The sequence below is a fragment of the Rutidosis leptorrhynchoides genome, chromosome 10 (genome assembly GCF_046630445.1).
Source record: "Rutidosis leptorrhynchoides isolate AG116_Rl617_1_P2 chromosome 10, CSIRO_AGI_Rlap_v1, whole genome shotgun sequence".
In the NCBI taxonomy this organism is placed as follows: domain Eukaryota; kingdom Viridiplantae; phylum Streptophyta; class Magnoliopsida; order Asterales; family Asteraceae; genus Rutidosis; species Rutidosis leptorrhynchoides.
The window spans coordinates 107,590,207-107,608,608 of NC_092342.1; the positions used below are offsets into that span (position 1 = coordinate 107,590,207).

The 18,402-nt window shown below is 33.1% G+C and overlaps 1 protein-coding gene across 1 annotated transcript; it reads left to right on the forward strand.

Annotated features, from left to right (window-relative positions):
- The first annotated feature begins 3,764 nt into the window (after positions 1-3,764).
- LOC139870526 (transcription factor DIVARICATA-like) lies at positions 3,765-5,027 on the forward strand. The gene is made up of 2 exons (XM_071858313.1): positions 3,765-4,243; positions 4,610-5,027. The coding sequence occupies exons 1-2, from the start codon at positions 3,765-3,767 to the stop codon at positions 5,025-5,027; spliced, it is 897 nt and encodes a 298-aa protein (XP_071714414.1).
- Positions 5,028-18,402: the final 13,375 nt, after the last annotated feature.

The window sequence follows — 18,402 nt, forward strand, 5'->3', positions numbered from 1 at the left end:
CGGTTTATTTTAAAATCACACAAGTTCGTTTATAACTTGTTTATTATCAATCGAATGATAATTGAGTGCTACTATCATTTTCCAAATAAATTCGAAACTATGTATATATATTCAATACATATTATATAGATACATTTAAGTTATAATATCATATATTACTTTATTAATTCAAATAACTAAATTTTTTAATATTACAAATTACCATTATATATATAATATATATTTAAATATATATATTTCTATTTATAAATAAACGTTCGTGAATCCTCGGGAATAGTCGATGGTCAATTGAATATATGAAACAGTTCAAAAGTTTTGAGACTTAGTTTAACAGACTTTGCTTATCATATCGAAATCATATAAAGATTAAGTTTAAATTTAGTCGGAAATTTCCGGGTCGTCACAAAACTAACGACATGTTTCTTCTTCAGAGTGTACACCGTATCACTAGGTAGGTAGGCAGGTAGTATCGGGGTTTAATCCATGGAGTATGGAGCGGAATCCAGTTTTTCAACGAGGACTAATCATTCCAACTTCTATAAAGCGGACTTGCTCTATACTTGGTTCACGATATATCAATTGTGGACAGGCCTTGAGATACAAAATGAAGGGATCAGAAAAGGAGTTTAACAAGATTATTCTTAGCATATGGGTGGCCATTAATCTTTTTAATGTCTATTTTCTTGGTGAACATTGAAAGAGGGGTGAAGTGTTTTCATAAGCAAAAGTGAATTAAGTCTTTATGAGCAGATCATAATGTATCGGTTATTAGCCTTAGGAAACTAAACACACCCGTTTACATTTGTTTTCAATTCGTGCAGTTTGGGGTAATTCAACTTTTGAGATGGCTAGATCTTGTGCTAACGGAACATCGCATCATAACTGTATGCGACCCTCTGTTGCTCTGAATTCTTTCGCTTAGTTTTCATCTTAAGAGTATGTCCATCGATCTAGCTTCCATAATTTAGGGTGCGTTTGATAAAACTGAATGATTTAGTGCTGAATGATTCAGAATCTGAATGGTTCAGAGTCTCTGAATAAAGTTTGCTCTGAATGAAAATAAGCTGTTTGATAATCATTTAGAATGAACGATATGAACTGAGTAAAACTACCTTATTAACGTGTTACATTAATAAAAAAATTAATATACTTGTTAGTTAAGTTATCAGGATATGATTTCAGGACAATATTACAGAAAATTTAGGATCTTAATGGTTAAGAGAGTGTTTCTGCTCTGAATGGTTCAGAGCTTAATTCTGAACCATTCAGCACCATATGTCATTCAGAGGTCAGAAACAAACGCACTGAATGCTGAATGGTTCAGCATTCAGTGCTGAACCATTCCATTAAGAGGTAAACAAACGCACCCTTACTCTCCTTTTACTAAAGAGGAAATTAAGTGTGCTATATCTATTTGCGGTAGTGATAAATCACCTGGCTCGAATAGATTCTCAAACACTTCTGGGTTCTTATTAAAAATGACATCTTCACTTGTATGCACAACTGCTATGAAACAGGCCATATTCTTTGAGGCTGTAACTCGTCATTTATTACCTTGATTCCAAAATTTCCGAGCCCGATTCATATCAAGGATTACCTTCCCATCAGTTTAATGGGCCTCTTACGATCAGTTTATTGGGCCTCTTACGATCAGTTTATTAGGCCTCTTACCATCAGTTTGATGAGGTATTGAGGCATGTACTATTTTACTTGGTTGTTTTTTTGCTCTGATGACTTCCTCAATCGTATCTTTCGCCGACGCCAGCTGCTACCGCACAATCATATGCAATCGTATCTTTCGCCGACGCCAGCTGCTACCGCACAATCATATGCAGGTGCTGCTAGATCTTCGTAGGGTGTAAATCATTGCAATGGTGAAACTACTATACTTATTGAATCTAATCCATTAGTACACCTACTCCGATCTCAAAGTTTTCTGATAAGAGTAAATGGGTTGTGAGAATTAAGGTTTTTAGGGGTTATGTGTTTGATTAACTCTAACGATTTTGATGATGGTGGTGGTGTCTACTATTTTGGTTATGGTTTTTTAGCTGGAGAATTTATTCTTATTGTTGTATATTTTTAAAATGTCAATGATTTTTATTTTAGTTGAGGAATTAACAGGTATTGAACACTTACGATGCATGGAGTAATAACGGATGAAGCAAGAAGGTTTTGCTTGCATTTTCGCTTCAATATCATCTTTGATTCTTTTCTACAACACTGTGTTTGTTCTCTTTCCAATTTTTCATGATATGTGTGAACGTGTGATCCTCGCATTCGACTGGGTCTCTCGGAGGTTGAAAGACGTGAGAATAGATTGGCAAAAGTGTCTCTCTAATCCTAACTCTTATGTTCTGTATAGCTGGGGCATTTTGGGTCATAATTGCACCTGGGCCTCACTTCTATCACCTTCATTGCATAAGTTCCAAAACTTGTTAGTTTTGCCTTTCTATTATTTATATGTTGGCTACTGCTGCTACTGTGTTGTATTCATATTTGTGAGTTAAATGGGCTGTAGGTTTCATGGCCATGATCTGAATGACATAGAATCTCCTGTATTGTACTCTTAACATTTATATGATAATATTATTATAAAGAAATACTTTCCTGCTTTTTAAAAAAAAGTAAAAAAGGTTGACAATAAAGCATATAATTTTTCAACAGAAAGAATTTCATTCACAAACTAGCATTAGACCTATGCATAGCATGTTGAAACTTGAAACCATTGTTTGCATATATACCTTTATCTTATCTGGAAATATTTAAAAACTTTGATGAAATAAAATTAGTACTTGTAATTGAACAAAGAATTCAATAAATACTGAAACAGTCGAGATATAACTTAACATAGAAATGATAAAGGAGACTTAGAGAGTTACTGCCTAAATCATTCCAACACTATTATGAATGAATATCAATATTCAATATATCATGTAACAAGACCAATCTTTTAAGTATAGGTTTAAAGTACTAATTTCATTTTTAAAAAAATAATGGTCCAAAATGAAATTATTAGCAACATTGATTTAACATGGGAGTGTAATACATATTTAAATAAATTCCAAGTTAGCATGCCTACTAATTAAACACTATCTCATCCAATCAGGAATCACCACCTTCCTCCCTCACCTCACCCACATCACCCCTGTTGTTCTTCTCTAAACAAACTTCAAGATTTATTTCTTGAACAGTATGATTGTTTATCACTTCCCCTTTTCTTGTTTTTGTTCTTAAACCAAGTGAAAAAGGAAAAAGCTCAAATCTTTAATCAGTTCACACAACTCAAAGTGCATAAAGATTTAATACCACCCCTTTCCTAAATAGAATGCTAAAAAATTTTCATTCTTGAAGCAACTAGCATACCCAATATATCCAATTATTGAAACTATTATGGGTTCATATCTAATTCACCATTGATAGTTGTATAGTTCTTTTAGTGTGGTTTCTGTTTTTAGAGAGATATATAGAGTGGATTTGCTTTTGTTCATATATACCTCTCATACCCCCTCTATCTTTGGGGAAGTATTTTTCTTTAATTTTGAAAAGGTGGGTCTTTTAAAGATTCCAAAGGGTGGTTGGTTGTGGAGGCAAACAAAAAGAGAAAAAAAAAAAAAACTATTCTGATTCCATTTCCATAAGAAAAAAAGTTTCTTGATTTAAATTTGATGTTTTCATTGTAAACCCCTTCCACATTTCTCTTGATCTTGAGAAAACACATATAAAGATTTGATTTTTATCATGGATTATTGAATTAAATTTCAATGAAGTGGGAAAGTGAAATACTTTCACCACCATCATCATCATCATACATGTCAAACTCTTATTCAAGTTGGATGGTGGAAGATAGCTTAAAGAGCACAATTTGGACTCCAATTGAGAACAAATTATTTGAAAATGCTCTTGCTAAGTTTGATAAAGATACACCTGACAGGTGGCAGAAGGTGGCAGAAATGGTTCTTGGGAAAACAGTGACCGATGTTATCCGGCAGTATAAGGAATTAGAAGACGATGTTAGTAGTATTGAAGCAGGGTTTTATCCGAAATATGGGTTTAATTGTAGCACTTCTCCTTTCACTTTAGAATGGGGAAACAATAATAAATTTGATGATCTTGCCACATCACCATATAGCGCTCTAGGAAAGCGATCATCGACCACCGCCGCCGTGTCAGTCTTGGCCGCGGGTCGGCCGCTTGAACAAGAAAGAAAAAAGGGTGTTCCTTGGACTGAAGAAGAGCATAAGTAAGTTTTTTGTTACCTTTTCTTTTACAGATTTAAGCTTGGGATAAAAAGTTTGTGATTCTATATGAGTGGTTATTTATAGTTGCTTACCCGTTTATTGCGTTATGAAATGGTCGAACGCATGAGATTTTCCGCGTTTAGGTAATCAAGATGAGTACTTTTATTCAGATGTACGTACGCGGTCAAACAGTTTGGAATTTATTTTCTAATTGTTTTATTTCATTATCTTTTAATTCTGTATTAAAATAAGGAGGGAAGCAGTTTTATATATATAAACAATTAGGAAATGATGGTTTTTTGTTTTAATATTGATTTCCCACATGGGAATTATTGAATTGACATGGGTATATATGAATTTGATTATAGATTGTTTTTATTGGGGTTAAAAAAGTATGGCAAAGGAGATTGGAGAAACATTTCAAGAAACTTTGTTGTGACAAGAACACCAACACAAGTTGCAAGTCATGCTCAAAAGTATTTCATCAGACAAATTTCGGGTGGGAAACATAAAAGAAGAGCAAGCATTCATGACATAACAACCAACCATGTAAATGAAAACATCTTCCCTTTGTCGGAATATAAAACAATCAATGCACCGGAGCAACGCATGTTTCAATTGAATCAGCTGAATAGTGAAAGCACGACTATGGATTTTAACCAAACAAATGTGAATTTTTGTATTTGTGGGGACGATAATGGCGCTGATGGTGGTTTATATGATACTTACATTGCACCTCAGAGTAATGTTTTTCAGATGCAAAACAATACATATAACCATCAATGAAAAATTTTGGTGTGATTGCACTCCTTGTTTTAGCTTCGATTTGGGTAGTTATTATTGGTCCTTTACATGGTGTTTTTTTCGGTATTCTGTTAGCAGTCATGTGAATATTTTAACTATTTTTAGTGTTTGGTTTAGCTCTTGAGAAGACTAGTTTGTATGGATTGTGTAATTTTTGGTCAAGTATTAAGATAAACTTTAAAATCTCAACAAAAGCTTATTAACATGTGGCACACTTATATGGTGCTCGAATTAGCATATGGATGCTATAATCTGGTATCGCACGACCAGATAAATATCCGTATGCCATTTTCAGTAACAACTTTCTGAGCAACATAATCCAAGATTCTATTCGGGTTGAAGGTTGACCTTTGTTGACCATAAGTTGGAACCTATATTCCACTAATATGAAGCATCCTATGATATATACTGTTTTATGTTCTATTTATTATTGTTATTGATCAGTGATCAGGCTAAAAAGAAATTGGTTCCTTGCACAAATCAAGATTCTTAATCACTCATTTCTATTCCTTAATCTATTGGTGTGAAGTATAAACCACTCTTTTTTGTCAAGAATAGATATACATTTCTCTGTTTGAATATGTTACAGAACTGTTATGACATTAGTGCCTTGGATCATGAGATTTTGACTTTTTTTTTTCAAGATTTGACCTAACAATTTCCACTAAAACATTGGACACACTTCTTTAAATGATTATGCCTTTTTAATGTATTAGTGACTATAAACGTGTGTTAGCTAATAAGCTGGAGTACTTTGTATCATGTAATTAATGAATGAATGCTAAAGATTTCAATATTTGAGAATGCTTTTAATATTTAAAAGTCAATAGTAGTGGCAAGAGTTAATAGACTATTCACTATAAAATTTTTTTTTTACTAAAAAAAATGGGGTGTGTGAGAGAGAAAGAGAGGAGAGAGAGCGAGGAGAGAATTCTCAAAAAATCAGGCAGGCACAAAGGATACTCGAGATCGATACAACGGGGGACTACAAGATCGATTAACTAGGCTATTCGGAATCCACTTGACCTCGTACATGTTCTTCAACTTCCCCGAAAGTTGGAATGTGGGCGACTTGTGGAAGGTTTTCAAGCAATGCGGGGAGATCTGAGATGTTTACATGGCTAGTAAAAGGTTAAAGGGAGGTGAGAGATTTGCTTTTGCTAGATTTAGCAACGTGAAAGATGCAGACCTCATGCTACAGTCGCTGGCAAAGATCAAATTCGGTGAAAACCCAATTAGGGTTTTCAAGGCTTTTGAAAGAAAGGGTCCAAACATTAACCATTTACCACAGAAGGAACACCAATCCAGGAACCCTAATAAGCCCACATGGAACCATGGTAGCGCCTTTAGGGATGAAAGATGCTATAGTACAGTGGCCGGAAACAAGATCTATGACCTCAGGGAAAGGCTTAATAAGCCGGACCTCAGAGAAAAACTAAATGCAAAGGCTGAGAAAAAAGAAGAAAAGTGTACAACGGGTGAATGCAAGAAAGTATACATTCAAGATTCAGATTGCTTCACTCACCTGGCTAAAAAATCGATTCTTGGTGTAGTAAAAGATTGGGAAATCATTCAACAGATTGGTGAATTAAGCAGGGCAGAAGGATTAACCCATTGTGATGTTAAGTACCTTGGTGGGCTTGAAGTCTTATGGGTGTTCTATTCTTCGGTTGAAGCAGAGAGAGTGTTGGAAAACAAAGACAGTGCAATTCATAAATGGTGTAGCAAGACACATTTCTTAGGTAAGTATCATGCTACTAAACAAAGGTTAGTCTGGCTAATAATTACCGGTGTGCCAGTATCATGCTGGAATGAACAGGTGTTTACAAGAGTGGCTAATACATGGGGTGAAACACTCGAACTGGTCAACTGCAGTATCAATCATACAATTCAGAATCTTGATCATGGAAGAGTACTAATCCTCTCACGCGACCAGTCCCATATTGATGGTAATGTCGGTATAATCCATGACAATAGTATAATCCAAACTCACGTTAGAGAAGACATCAACATGAAGATCGCCTTCAATGAGAACGTATAAGTTAAAGATACGAACAGTGATGAAGATGAAGAGGATCACGATAGGTCTTTCGATAAGGAGGAGGAAGAAGATGAGTTTATCAACGACACTCATGATAATTCGGAAGATAACATTGATAGTTTTGGCTCATATGAATCAGAAGATGAACTAATTGTTAAAAACCCTAGCAATCGTGTCAATAACGTCGTTGAAGGCTTTCCTCCAGCAGCTAATGATATCTCCGGCGACAATAATTGCTCGGAAAATCGTCCATCAGAAGTTAGAGAGTCAGGTTACATTGGGACTAGAAACTTTTTCCAAGAAAACTGCAGTAACGATTGTGAAAGAGAGTGTAGCGGCTGTTCTGTTTCCAACATACCTAGTAACGGTTTGAAACACGTTTCTCCAGTTAGTTCTCCTATTCCCAATAATCACGCGTTCAATAGTCATATTGTGGATAATTCAAACCAAGATGTTATCCCTAGTAGGGTTAAAAACTCAGTTGGTCCTGAAAGCCCAGTACGTGATAATGATAATTGTGGATCTAGCACTCCTAGGCCTATCTTTAAATGTAAATCTGGAGAGGCCTCTACTGGTCCATTGGAAGATAGTGAACCACCATCTGCTCCAGCCTAAGAAGCAACACCGTTGGGCCCTAGTGACCATATGGAGAATGCTAATAACGCCATGTTTTCTACCAACAACCACCGTAAAACCAATTATCAGAAGCCAAAATCAAAGAGTCAAAACGCTAATCCTTGTGAACACTTGGTGAGTCGTAATAAACGAGAATCTTATCAGAACCGTAGGAGATGCTGCTGGGCAGGTATGAGAAAGTGGAAAACGTCTTCAAGAATGTTGAATCTCAAAAGCATGGCTAGAAATCCAAATCCTGAAGGTCCTCTTCGTTCTAGATGTTCTTAATGTTCAGAAAGTCAAATAATCACTTCGAAGTCAACCAATGAAAAGACAAGTTCGACATCATTGAATTCGGTTCATATGATGGGGGTTAGAGAATATGGCACCAAACTTGGTTTGAAGTGGAAGGAGAAACCCTCCTCCCAGTAAGTACTTTCTGTCTTCTCTTCGAATTCCTTTGTTTAATCATGAAGATCATATCTCTTAATAGTAGGGGTTTTTGTATCGGGACTAAACACGAAAAATCGGGGTGGGTTTGGAAAATCATATCGAAAAAGAAACCAGGTTTTTTAGTTCTACAGGAAACTAGGCTGAATTTGGTTGAGGTTAGATGGATTTTTTCGATTTGGGGCTCCCATGAATGTGATTTTGTTCAGAAAGCTAAAGTAGGTAACTCGGGGGGCAACTAATTATCTTGGATAAAAAAAATTTTGAGGCTTCTAGTGTGTTCAATTTCGACTGTGTTCTTGGTGTTAAAGGGGTATGGAAAGATAACCAAAAGAACATAAACATCCTCAATATATACGGGCCTCATGATGATGCGAGTAAAAACAAACTATGGGATTCATTGACAACAACAATGGATGGCAGTGATGAAGCGTGGGTTCTAGGAGGTGATTTCAATGAGGTTAGGGATAGGGTTGAAAGATTCAATTGCGAATTCGTTGAATATAGAGCAAGAAGATTCAATGATTTCATCGCAAATAATAGCTTGATAGAAATTCCGTTGGGTGGGAGGAAGTTTACTCGTGTTAGCGAAGACGGGGTTAAGTTTAGCAAACTAGATCGCTTCTTGGTTAATGAAAGATTCCAATAAATGTGGAATAATTTATCAGTTGTTGCGTTGGATAGAGAACGGTCAGATCATTGTGCGATTATACTTAAAGATGAGGAGAAAAATTTTGGCCCAAAACCGTTCAAAATTTTTGATGCTTGGTTAAACGAAGAAGATGTCGACCAAATCATTCGTGATGCTTGGTACCCCCCCATCACTGCTAATTCTCGAAAGGACTGCATCTTCAGGAACCGTTTGAAAAATGTTAAACATGCCTTGAGAAATTGGAGCTGCCAAAAGTTTTAAAAAATTGATGTCGAGATCGAAAACTTGAAAAAGGCTGCCATTAGTCTCGAGTTGAAAGCTGAGCAAATTAGTTTAGATGACAGTGAGTTAGCGCAATGGAGGGACCTTAGGAAAAGTTGGGCGGAAAAAGAAAAGATTAAAATTGACATGCTCAAACAGAAAGCTCGTATTAAGTGGATATTAGAGGGAGATGAGAACACGAAATTTTTCCATAACGTTATCCGAAGAAACAACAATAAAGGTAACATCAGAGGACTTAAAATTAAGGGCGTCTGGACTGATTCTCCAAAAGAAATTAAGGATGAAATATTTGCATATTTTAGAAACATGTTCCAGGAAACGATTGAGATGAGGCCTTCTATGGACGATTTCAATTATCCGTGTATAAACGTAGATGAGGCTTCGATGCTTGAAATGCAATTTGATGAACAAAAAATTCGTGATGCAGTTTTTGATTGTGGTAGTACGAAAGCTCGGGGGCCGGATGGATTTAACATGAGATTCTTCAAAAAAATTTGGGATGTGATTAAAACAGAGTTAATTGATGCCATCAAATGGTTTGGGGAAAAAGGTGAATTCTCACATGGATGTAATGCCTCTTTTATCACCTTGATCCCGAAAAAACCGGACCTATGTGGACTTATAGATTACCGACCGATAAGTTTGATTGGTAGTTACTATAAGATCATCGCAAAATTGCTCTCGAATCGTCTCCGGAAAACTATTCCTTCTCTAATCGGTTCAGAACAAAGCGCTTTTATCAAAGGAAGGTTCATTCTTGATGGGGCCTTGATTGTTAATGAAAGTATTGACTTTTTAAAATCTAAAAAGCAAAAAGGTTTATTTTTCAAGGTTGATTTTGAGAAAGCATTTGATTGCCTTAACTGGATTTTCCTGATGGATGTTATGACAAGTATGGGGTTTGGTGTCAAATGGAGGAGTTTGATACTTTCATGCTTAAAATCCGCGTCTATTTCGGTCCTCGTAAACGGTTCCCCAACCAAAGAGTTCTCTTTAGGTAGAGGCATTCGACAAGGCGATCCTCTATCGCCTTTTCTATTTATTCTTGCGGCGAAAGGACTTAACATTCTCACTAAGTCTGCTACCGAAAAAGATCTTTTTAAAGGCATTGAGGTAGGTAATGACAAAGTACTCGTGTCGCAGTTACAATACGCGGATGACACAATCTTTATTGGTGAATGGAGTCGTTCAAATGCACACAATCTTCAAAATCTCCTAAAGTGTTTTGAATTAGCTTCGGGACTAAAAGTAAATTTTCATAAAAGCTTTCTTTATGGAATCGGGGTAAATAATATGGAGGTTCAAAGCATGGCATCGTCTATGGGTTGTCAAGTTGGTAGTTTTCTGTTCACCTACTTAGGTCTTCCAATTGGTTCAAGAATGAAGTCTCTTCATAATTGGCACCCGGTTATTGATAAAATAAAAGATAGGTTGTCGAGTTGGAGAATTCGTACGTTATCATTTGGTGGAAGAGTGGTCCTTATTAAATCGATTCTTAATAGTCTACCATTGTATTACTTCTCTCTCTTTCGTGCCCCGTCATGTGTGATTAAATTACTTGAGAGTGTGAGGAGAGTGTTTTTTTGGGGCGGGTCGGGATCGGATTCCAAAATTCCGTGGGTTAAATGGGCTAACGTTATTGCTTCTTACGATAACAGAGGTCTTAATATTGGTTCCTTAAAATTCAAAAATTTTGCTCTCTTAGGGAAATGGTGGTGGAGGTTTAATACCGAAACCAACTCCCTTTGGACTAAAATTATCCGTAGCATTTATGGTTCGCTCGGTGGGATGGATTTAGGGATCGAAACAATTCGTTCCTTAAAGGCATCTACTTGGCGTGATATTCTCTTAACAGGTTATGATGTTCATGAGCTTGGGATTCCTTTTCTCAATTCTTTTGTTCGCAAAGTCAGCATTCAAAGCTCTGCATGTTTCTGGGACGAAGATTGGGGTGGAGGATCGAAGGCAAAGCACACATTCTCACGGTTATACAGGCTAGACTCCAAACCTGATGCAGCAATACATGAGAGGGTGGAAGTTCAAGGCAATAACATCGTTTTCAAGTGGGCTTGGTCGAGAAACCCTTACGGAAGAACGGCCGATGAACTCACTAACTTATGTGGTCTTATTTCATTCTTCTCTTTCGCGTCGCAGCACTCTGATGAAGTAAAATGGTCGCTTGACCGGACCGGGATCTTCACTGTTAAAAGATTGCCCACAATTTTGGAAGAACATACGTACACGGGTAACTCTAACTCTATTGAAACTATGCATAATAACCTCGTGCCAAAAAAGCTAGAGGTTTTTGTTTGGAGGTGGTGAAAAAGCGTCTTCCAACAAGAACCGAGCTCGATTCACGAGGTATAGATCTTCATAGTGTTAGGTGCCCGGTATGTGATGATGGGATCGAGTCCGTGGATCATACGTTACTTTTTTGCAAATTTGCGTTTAACTTATGGGAAAGTATATACTCTTGGTGGGGCTTCACATCCATGCCGAATTTAAGTCTAAATGAAATCTTATGTGGCAATGGTCCGTCTCCAATGACCAACTTAGGAAAGAAGATTTGGCAAGCGGTGGAGTGGGTGTGCGCATACTATATTTGAAAGAATAGAAATAATAAGGTTTTTCGAGATACATCTTGGAACATACCGATGATCCTTAATGAGATTCAAATTAGATCCTTCGAATGGATCTCGCATCGGCTGAAAAAAAGAAAACTTGTTTGGTTGTCATGGTTTAATGATCCTAGTGAGTATTTGAGGTTAATGTAAACTAGTTTAATGGTGTGTAGTTTGCTCACTTTGCAAACAAAATATTTAGGTGATAAGGTGGGGGAGTTCCCCTTTGTTGTAAATTTGTGTTCATGGTAATAAAATTTTCCTTGCATTTAAAAAAAAGACTATTCACTATGATACCATGTTGATTAGAAAAAAGAATCTTATGCAACTTTTTCCATCTCTCAAGAATCTTCAAACCAGTTATTAGTGAAATGAACAGTTGGACTCGAATATATGTTATTTATATTTTAAGTGTTTCCCTTCCAGCTTCAATCGTTTTTTTTTCCTCTTCAATTGTTTTCCTTTGTATCATCAAAATAAACAAAGTCCTCATCTATCTTTCTTAATATTTTGATTGCCAAACCCCACGGGGTGGCTTGATGGTAAGATGCTTAGAAAGTTCAAAGAGACCCAGGTTCAATCCCCACGCTGCTACACTTTGAGGGACTTGCATTTTAAAAAAAAATAATATTTTGATTGCCGACGTACAATAAACAATAACACACCATAAACAAACATATTATATACGGAGTACCATACTATTTTTTGTTTTTCTCAATCACTTTACTTGTAACGGCACTTTATATATTATTGTTCATTTACTACCATCACCATGTCCTCTGAAGGGTGCAAACCAAAGTCCCACATCGATCAAAGGACAAAACAAATATATGTATATAAGGCTAAGGGAAAGTTCCTTTATCTCCGATTGATTTTAGAAAATGATGGACTCTTGGGCTTATGTTGCAGGACATGTTGTTTGGGCTATGCGATCCTAACAAGTGGTATCAGATTTAGGCTATATCGTGGATTTACCACTGATAGATGTTCTATTGATCTGGACCTCTCTATCACATGACTCAGTCCACTCGATAAGTCTTTACCTACACCTCTCTATCACCACAAGTCTTTACTGCAACTAGCTCATCAGTTTGGCACCAACGTCTTGGTCATCCTCAACATTTAATTTCTCGTCACTTTATTTCATGTAATAAAGAGAATCTTTACTTTACAAGTCTTTATCTGGACCTCTCTATAAGTCTTTACTGCAACTAGCTCATCAGTTTGCCACCAACGTCTTGGTCATCCTCAACATTTAATTTCTCGTCACTTTATTTCTTGTAATAAAAGAGAAGTCTCGTGTTGTGTCAACTTGGGAAACACGTCCGACTTCCGTTTCATACTTATGATTCCATTGTGAGTTATTTGTGTGTGTGTGTGTTTTTTTTTGTGATATTATACATTCAGATATTTGGACTTCACCTATTTCTAGCTTGAGTGGTTTAAAAATTAGACGTTATTTTTCTCGATTATTTTACTCATTACTTGTGGGTCTATCCATTACGACACAAATCTGACGTTTTTCAAAACTATTGGCTGACGTTCAAAATCAATTTAAATCTATAATAAATCTTTTCAATGTGACAATGGTGGTGAATTCAATAATAAGGAATTTCATGACTTATTTGCCAAGAATGGCATCCGTTTTCGCTTTTCTTGCCCACAGACGTCTCAACAAAATGGTAAGTCAGATAGAATTCATCGCACTATCAACAACACTATTCGTACTCTCGTATTTCATGCACGTCTTCCTCCTACGTACTGGGCAGAAGACCTTCATTGGTTGTAACTAGATGTTATCCTAGTCAGGTTTCGACCTCTGATTCGACATGTAACTGACATCATGATCATAAAGTTACATTCTACAATGTGCTTTCAAAAACTCTTTCCAAATCTAAGTTCGCATGTATTATAATATACTGAACGATATCTTTCATTAATCACTCAGACCATCCTGGGGGCATTATAGTAATTATGGCTTGCTTTGCATATAAGCATGATTAGTAACTCCTCAGCTAACATCTCGTTTCGTCTATTCACATTAGATATTTCTTGAAAACCAGAGACATCATGTCTATGGTTACCTTCCAAAATTAACAGTTAATACTATCAGTAACAAACACAAGCCATGCATCAAATTTCATGACTCTGGTCTCCACGAACTCCTCTCTGTTTGTCTACTCTAATGTTGTGGCATAAAACGTTCAAAGTTTTAATTGAGCTTAGTAATGTATGACATTTCATGTATCCAATTTACTGAAATGCTTGTATAGCATCATCATCCCTTTCGCGGAAACCTAGATGTCACTCTTGTTATTCCTTTGGATAACCTCCGCATTGATAATAAAATATACTTCATAGAAAAACCTGTAGAAGTTATGGATCGTAAGATTTAAACGCTTGAAACAGAACAATATTTCCATTCGTTGGAATTCACGCAAATACCCCCGAGTATACCTGGGAATGTGAAGACCAAATGAAACGGAAATATCCCCATCTCTTCTTAACCGCTGATGCATCCGAGAAGTTTACCAAAAATTTCGGGACGAAATTTTCTTTAACAGGAGGATACTATAACAACCCTCACTTTTCCACTTATGAATTGACTATTATACCCCTAGAGTTTCATGCATGTTACATATTAATTATTAGGGTTGTTATCCGAACATAATTAATATACGATTTAATTCAACGTTGACTAAATGTTATTTTTCGTCGACAACCCATAAGTTAATTAAAGTTATGTTACTATATAATAACTTTGAGCAAATTAATACGAATTAAATTTATGATATGGTACGTCTTAATTAATTAAATTTATATTAATAACTTTACAAATAGTACAAAGTATTAATAATATAAATGTGGCATTATTATAAATAATAAAACTACAAGGTACTTAAATAAACAATTGATAATTTAATTTTATGTAAATTAAAACGAAATATATATTTATATTTATTTATTAATTTTTTGGCAAAAGTCAATTTAAAATAAAAATAAATAATAAAGAATACATGAAAAATTCTAGAACATTCCTAGATGATAAGATTTAATAAAAATAACTTCTTTTTTTATATAAAAAAGGGTTGCAAGTCCGCCATATGCAATTTTTGGATAAAATTTAGTTTATTTTTATTATTTAAATAAGGAATTATAATTGTATTCCAACTCCAAATTTTTTAGTATAAATACCCACCTCTCTCATTTGTTTTTTTCTTCACAAAATGTCGGGAAATCCTCTCAAGTATTATTAAGGTACTTTTCTTTTTTTAATTATTTATTTCGTTATATATTTTTTTAGCCGAATGGCTTTTTAAATCTTTTAAAAAATTGAAAACAAAATATAAAAATTAATATTAATATATTATAATTAGTAATAAGTATTAGTTACTTTAAAAAAAACTATTTTATGATTTATAAAGTAGGATTTATAATTTTTAATAATTAAAAACTGAATTAAAAAATATTTACGGTGTACATATTCAATTAAATTGATAATTATGAATTTAATTATAAAAAAGTATAATAATAGTTAAGAACTTCTCTTAAATAATTTTACTGATCAAAAATAATTTTTTAATTATTATATACAAATTTATTATTTATTTGTATTTAAAATCGAAGTATAAACACGTATACGGTTAAATCATTATTAATTGTGTAAAAATTATATAAAATTGAAATAAAATATTTTTACAGATTTCATAATTTTTATATTATGTATTACTGATCAAAAATAAATTTTTTAAAATTTTTAATTGTTAATATGAATTAATAAATATATATTGTTATTGTTAATAGCCGAAACAATTAAAAGGATATAATAAATGGTTAAAAAATTTATTTTTATCATTATTCACCGATGAAAATTATTATCAATATAGAGATGAGATATAACATATTTTATATAGTTATTTTATCCATTATAATAATTATTACTTAATTATTAATCATTCGGTTTATATATGATATATATATAAATCGGGTTTTAAATACATAAAATAATTAAAAACAGTAGGAAACACTTATAAAATTATTATATTAGTATTAGAACTTAATAAATAAATTACATGAATTTTTACTATACTATTGGTAGTTAATTGTCGAATTATACAATGAATATGTTTTTATGATTATAAAATCATTATAAATATAATTAACAGTATAAAAATCATATGTATTATTTTTGTAAGTCTATAATAATTAGTTGTAACTTTAAAAAAATCAAAAATATAATTATTATAATCGATTATTATTTTATTTGTATTAAAAAGTGTTTTGTGTTAAACCCGAAACAAAAACAAAGATAAATGCAAATTAATAGGTTAAATAAGATAAAATATTTTTATAAATTTTTGTACAAAATATTTTACTGAGATAAACTTAATAAAATTTAATTTATAATTATTTAGTAATTATTATAATTAAAAACGAATTTATAGGTTATTTATGTATATATATTTTGTATTCGAAAAATATATATATATATATATATATATATATATATATATATATATATATATATATATATATATATATATATATATATATATATATATATATATATATATATATATATATATATATATATATATATATATCCTTATATATTTTTGGAATATTATCTAAATATTATCTAAATATAGATAGATACATTATTTTTTTGATTTAAAAATACATAATATCTATCTTATAGTCGAATTTTTATTAATAATGTGTATAATATAATTATTAAATTATAATTTAACATATTAAGTTTATATAATACTTATTCATAATACTTATCTATAACTATAAGAATAATAATATTTATTATTATTAAGAAATTATAACATTACTTATTAATATTATTAAATTATTAATAAGATAGTGATTATGAATATTATCCTAATATAATTCATATTAAGATAAATCTTATCTAATTAGATTATTTGAATTCGAATATATAAAGTACTAATATTAATATACAAACTATATTAATAATCTAATTGTTTAATAAGTATTAAAATACTTATAACTACAAATATAATACAATGTAACTTATACTATGTATATATTATACAAGTAATCTAATGAACGTGTTGTATTCCTATACACGCAACTAGTGAAAACTATAATCATAACGATAAACGTATGACTTATACAAACTTCACCGCTACTTACGGTCATGTGGATGATGTCTAGGTTGTCATGATGGGAATAAGGTTTTGGATTAAACGAAAGGTTGTAGACTTATAGTCCAACTGAAAGTTCCTGACCCCCGGTTACATCTGGTCATCCGTTGACTTACTTGATAGCACTGAGGTCTGGGCAAAGTTGTACAACGTCTAAACTTGATTATAGTGGACATAAAATTGTTAAACAAACTTAACAACTCATAAGTTTACTTATGAACTCTTACTTGTCGGATTGAACAAACTAATGACCAAACTTATATCTCTAGGTTAAGATCCCGATCATTTACTTCCGTTCATTTACATTCGTGGAATAACTTCATCTGCTGTTAAGGTGAACTTCATTGCCCCACTTTTTACTATTTCATAACTGTTTTACAACTTTTGCGATGAGACACATGCTTGCTTTTAAACTGTTTTATGCTTTAGACAAAAGTACTCAAACTATAATTGTACTGCCATGCTATGTTTCATGCGAAATCACTGCCATGATATCGTTAGTTTCTACGTATAAATGCAAACTTAATTATTGTGAGTAGGCTTATTGAGAGAAACGTCTCTATTCAGGTGACCGTTGGTTAATGGATACATAATAATGATTTATCGATACGAACGGATAAAATGTTATGGGGTAAATTTGTTTTGTCTCGATATCATACACTTCAGCACTACTTTCAACGGATTTGTCTCTATCAAAGCTTTATAACTAAATATTGTGGCCTAAAAACTTCAGTTGTTACCAATAAACCTATGAATTTTACCAACCTTTTTGGTTGACACTTTTAAGCATGTTTTTTCTCAGGTGATGATTAGCTTTGCTACTTGGTGATATTGAATGCTACTACTTGGAGTCTGCATTTATCATTTTCATTTTGAATTTGAACAATTATTATTTCATTTTGGATTATTAATGTAGCAACTATTCAATTCCGCTGCAATATTACTTATGATTTTTAATTAAAAAAAAGGTCTCATTTAGAGTCGTTCTCGCTTATACACTTGTGTTATGATATTGGTTAGTCACATTTACCCCCGGTTTCATTTAGAGGGTGTGAGAAAAAGTGTATGTTCCTTGTGCACAATTATATTAAAGCAATAGAAGTATAGTTATACTGTATACTTTCATATTATCCACCTAATTGTTCTTTTATTTTATTTAGTTTTTGTCTATTTATTTTTTATTTTCATTTCTGATTTAAATCAAGATTGCAAGAAGAGCCATACAGAATTAAGAGACATGCACTATAAAGCACATAATAACATGTTTATGTCTCTTGCTCGCTCACATTGAATACACAGAAGACATAAATTCAACTGAACACGATATACTTAAGTATGATTGAGAAACACACAACCTTAGTGCAGTGGCAAAGCTTAAACATTAACATTGGTGGGCAAATAATTCAAACAAAATATGCGGTCTCTTATATATAGATAAAGCATACGTAAAGTTCATAATAAAACAAATATAATGATTAACGCTTAGCACGAAAATACTACAACTCAACTCGATGATCCC

Bases quoted from the DNA above. Each gene is read 5' to 3' on its own strand.
- LOC139870526 (XM_071858313.1), top strand. From the start codon at position 3,765: ATGAAGTGGGAAAGTGAAATACTTTCACCACCATCATCATCATCATAC. The intron at 4,244-4,609 runs GTAAGTTTTTTG...ATTTGATTATAG, and splicing joins TGGACTGAAGAAGAGCATAA to ATTGTTTTTATTGGGGTTAA.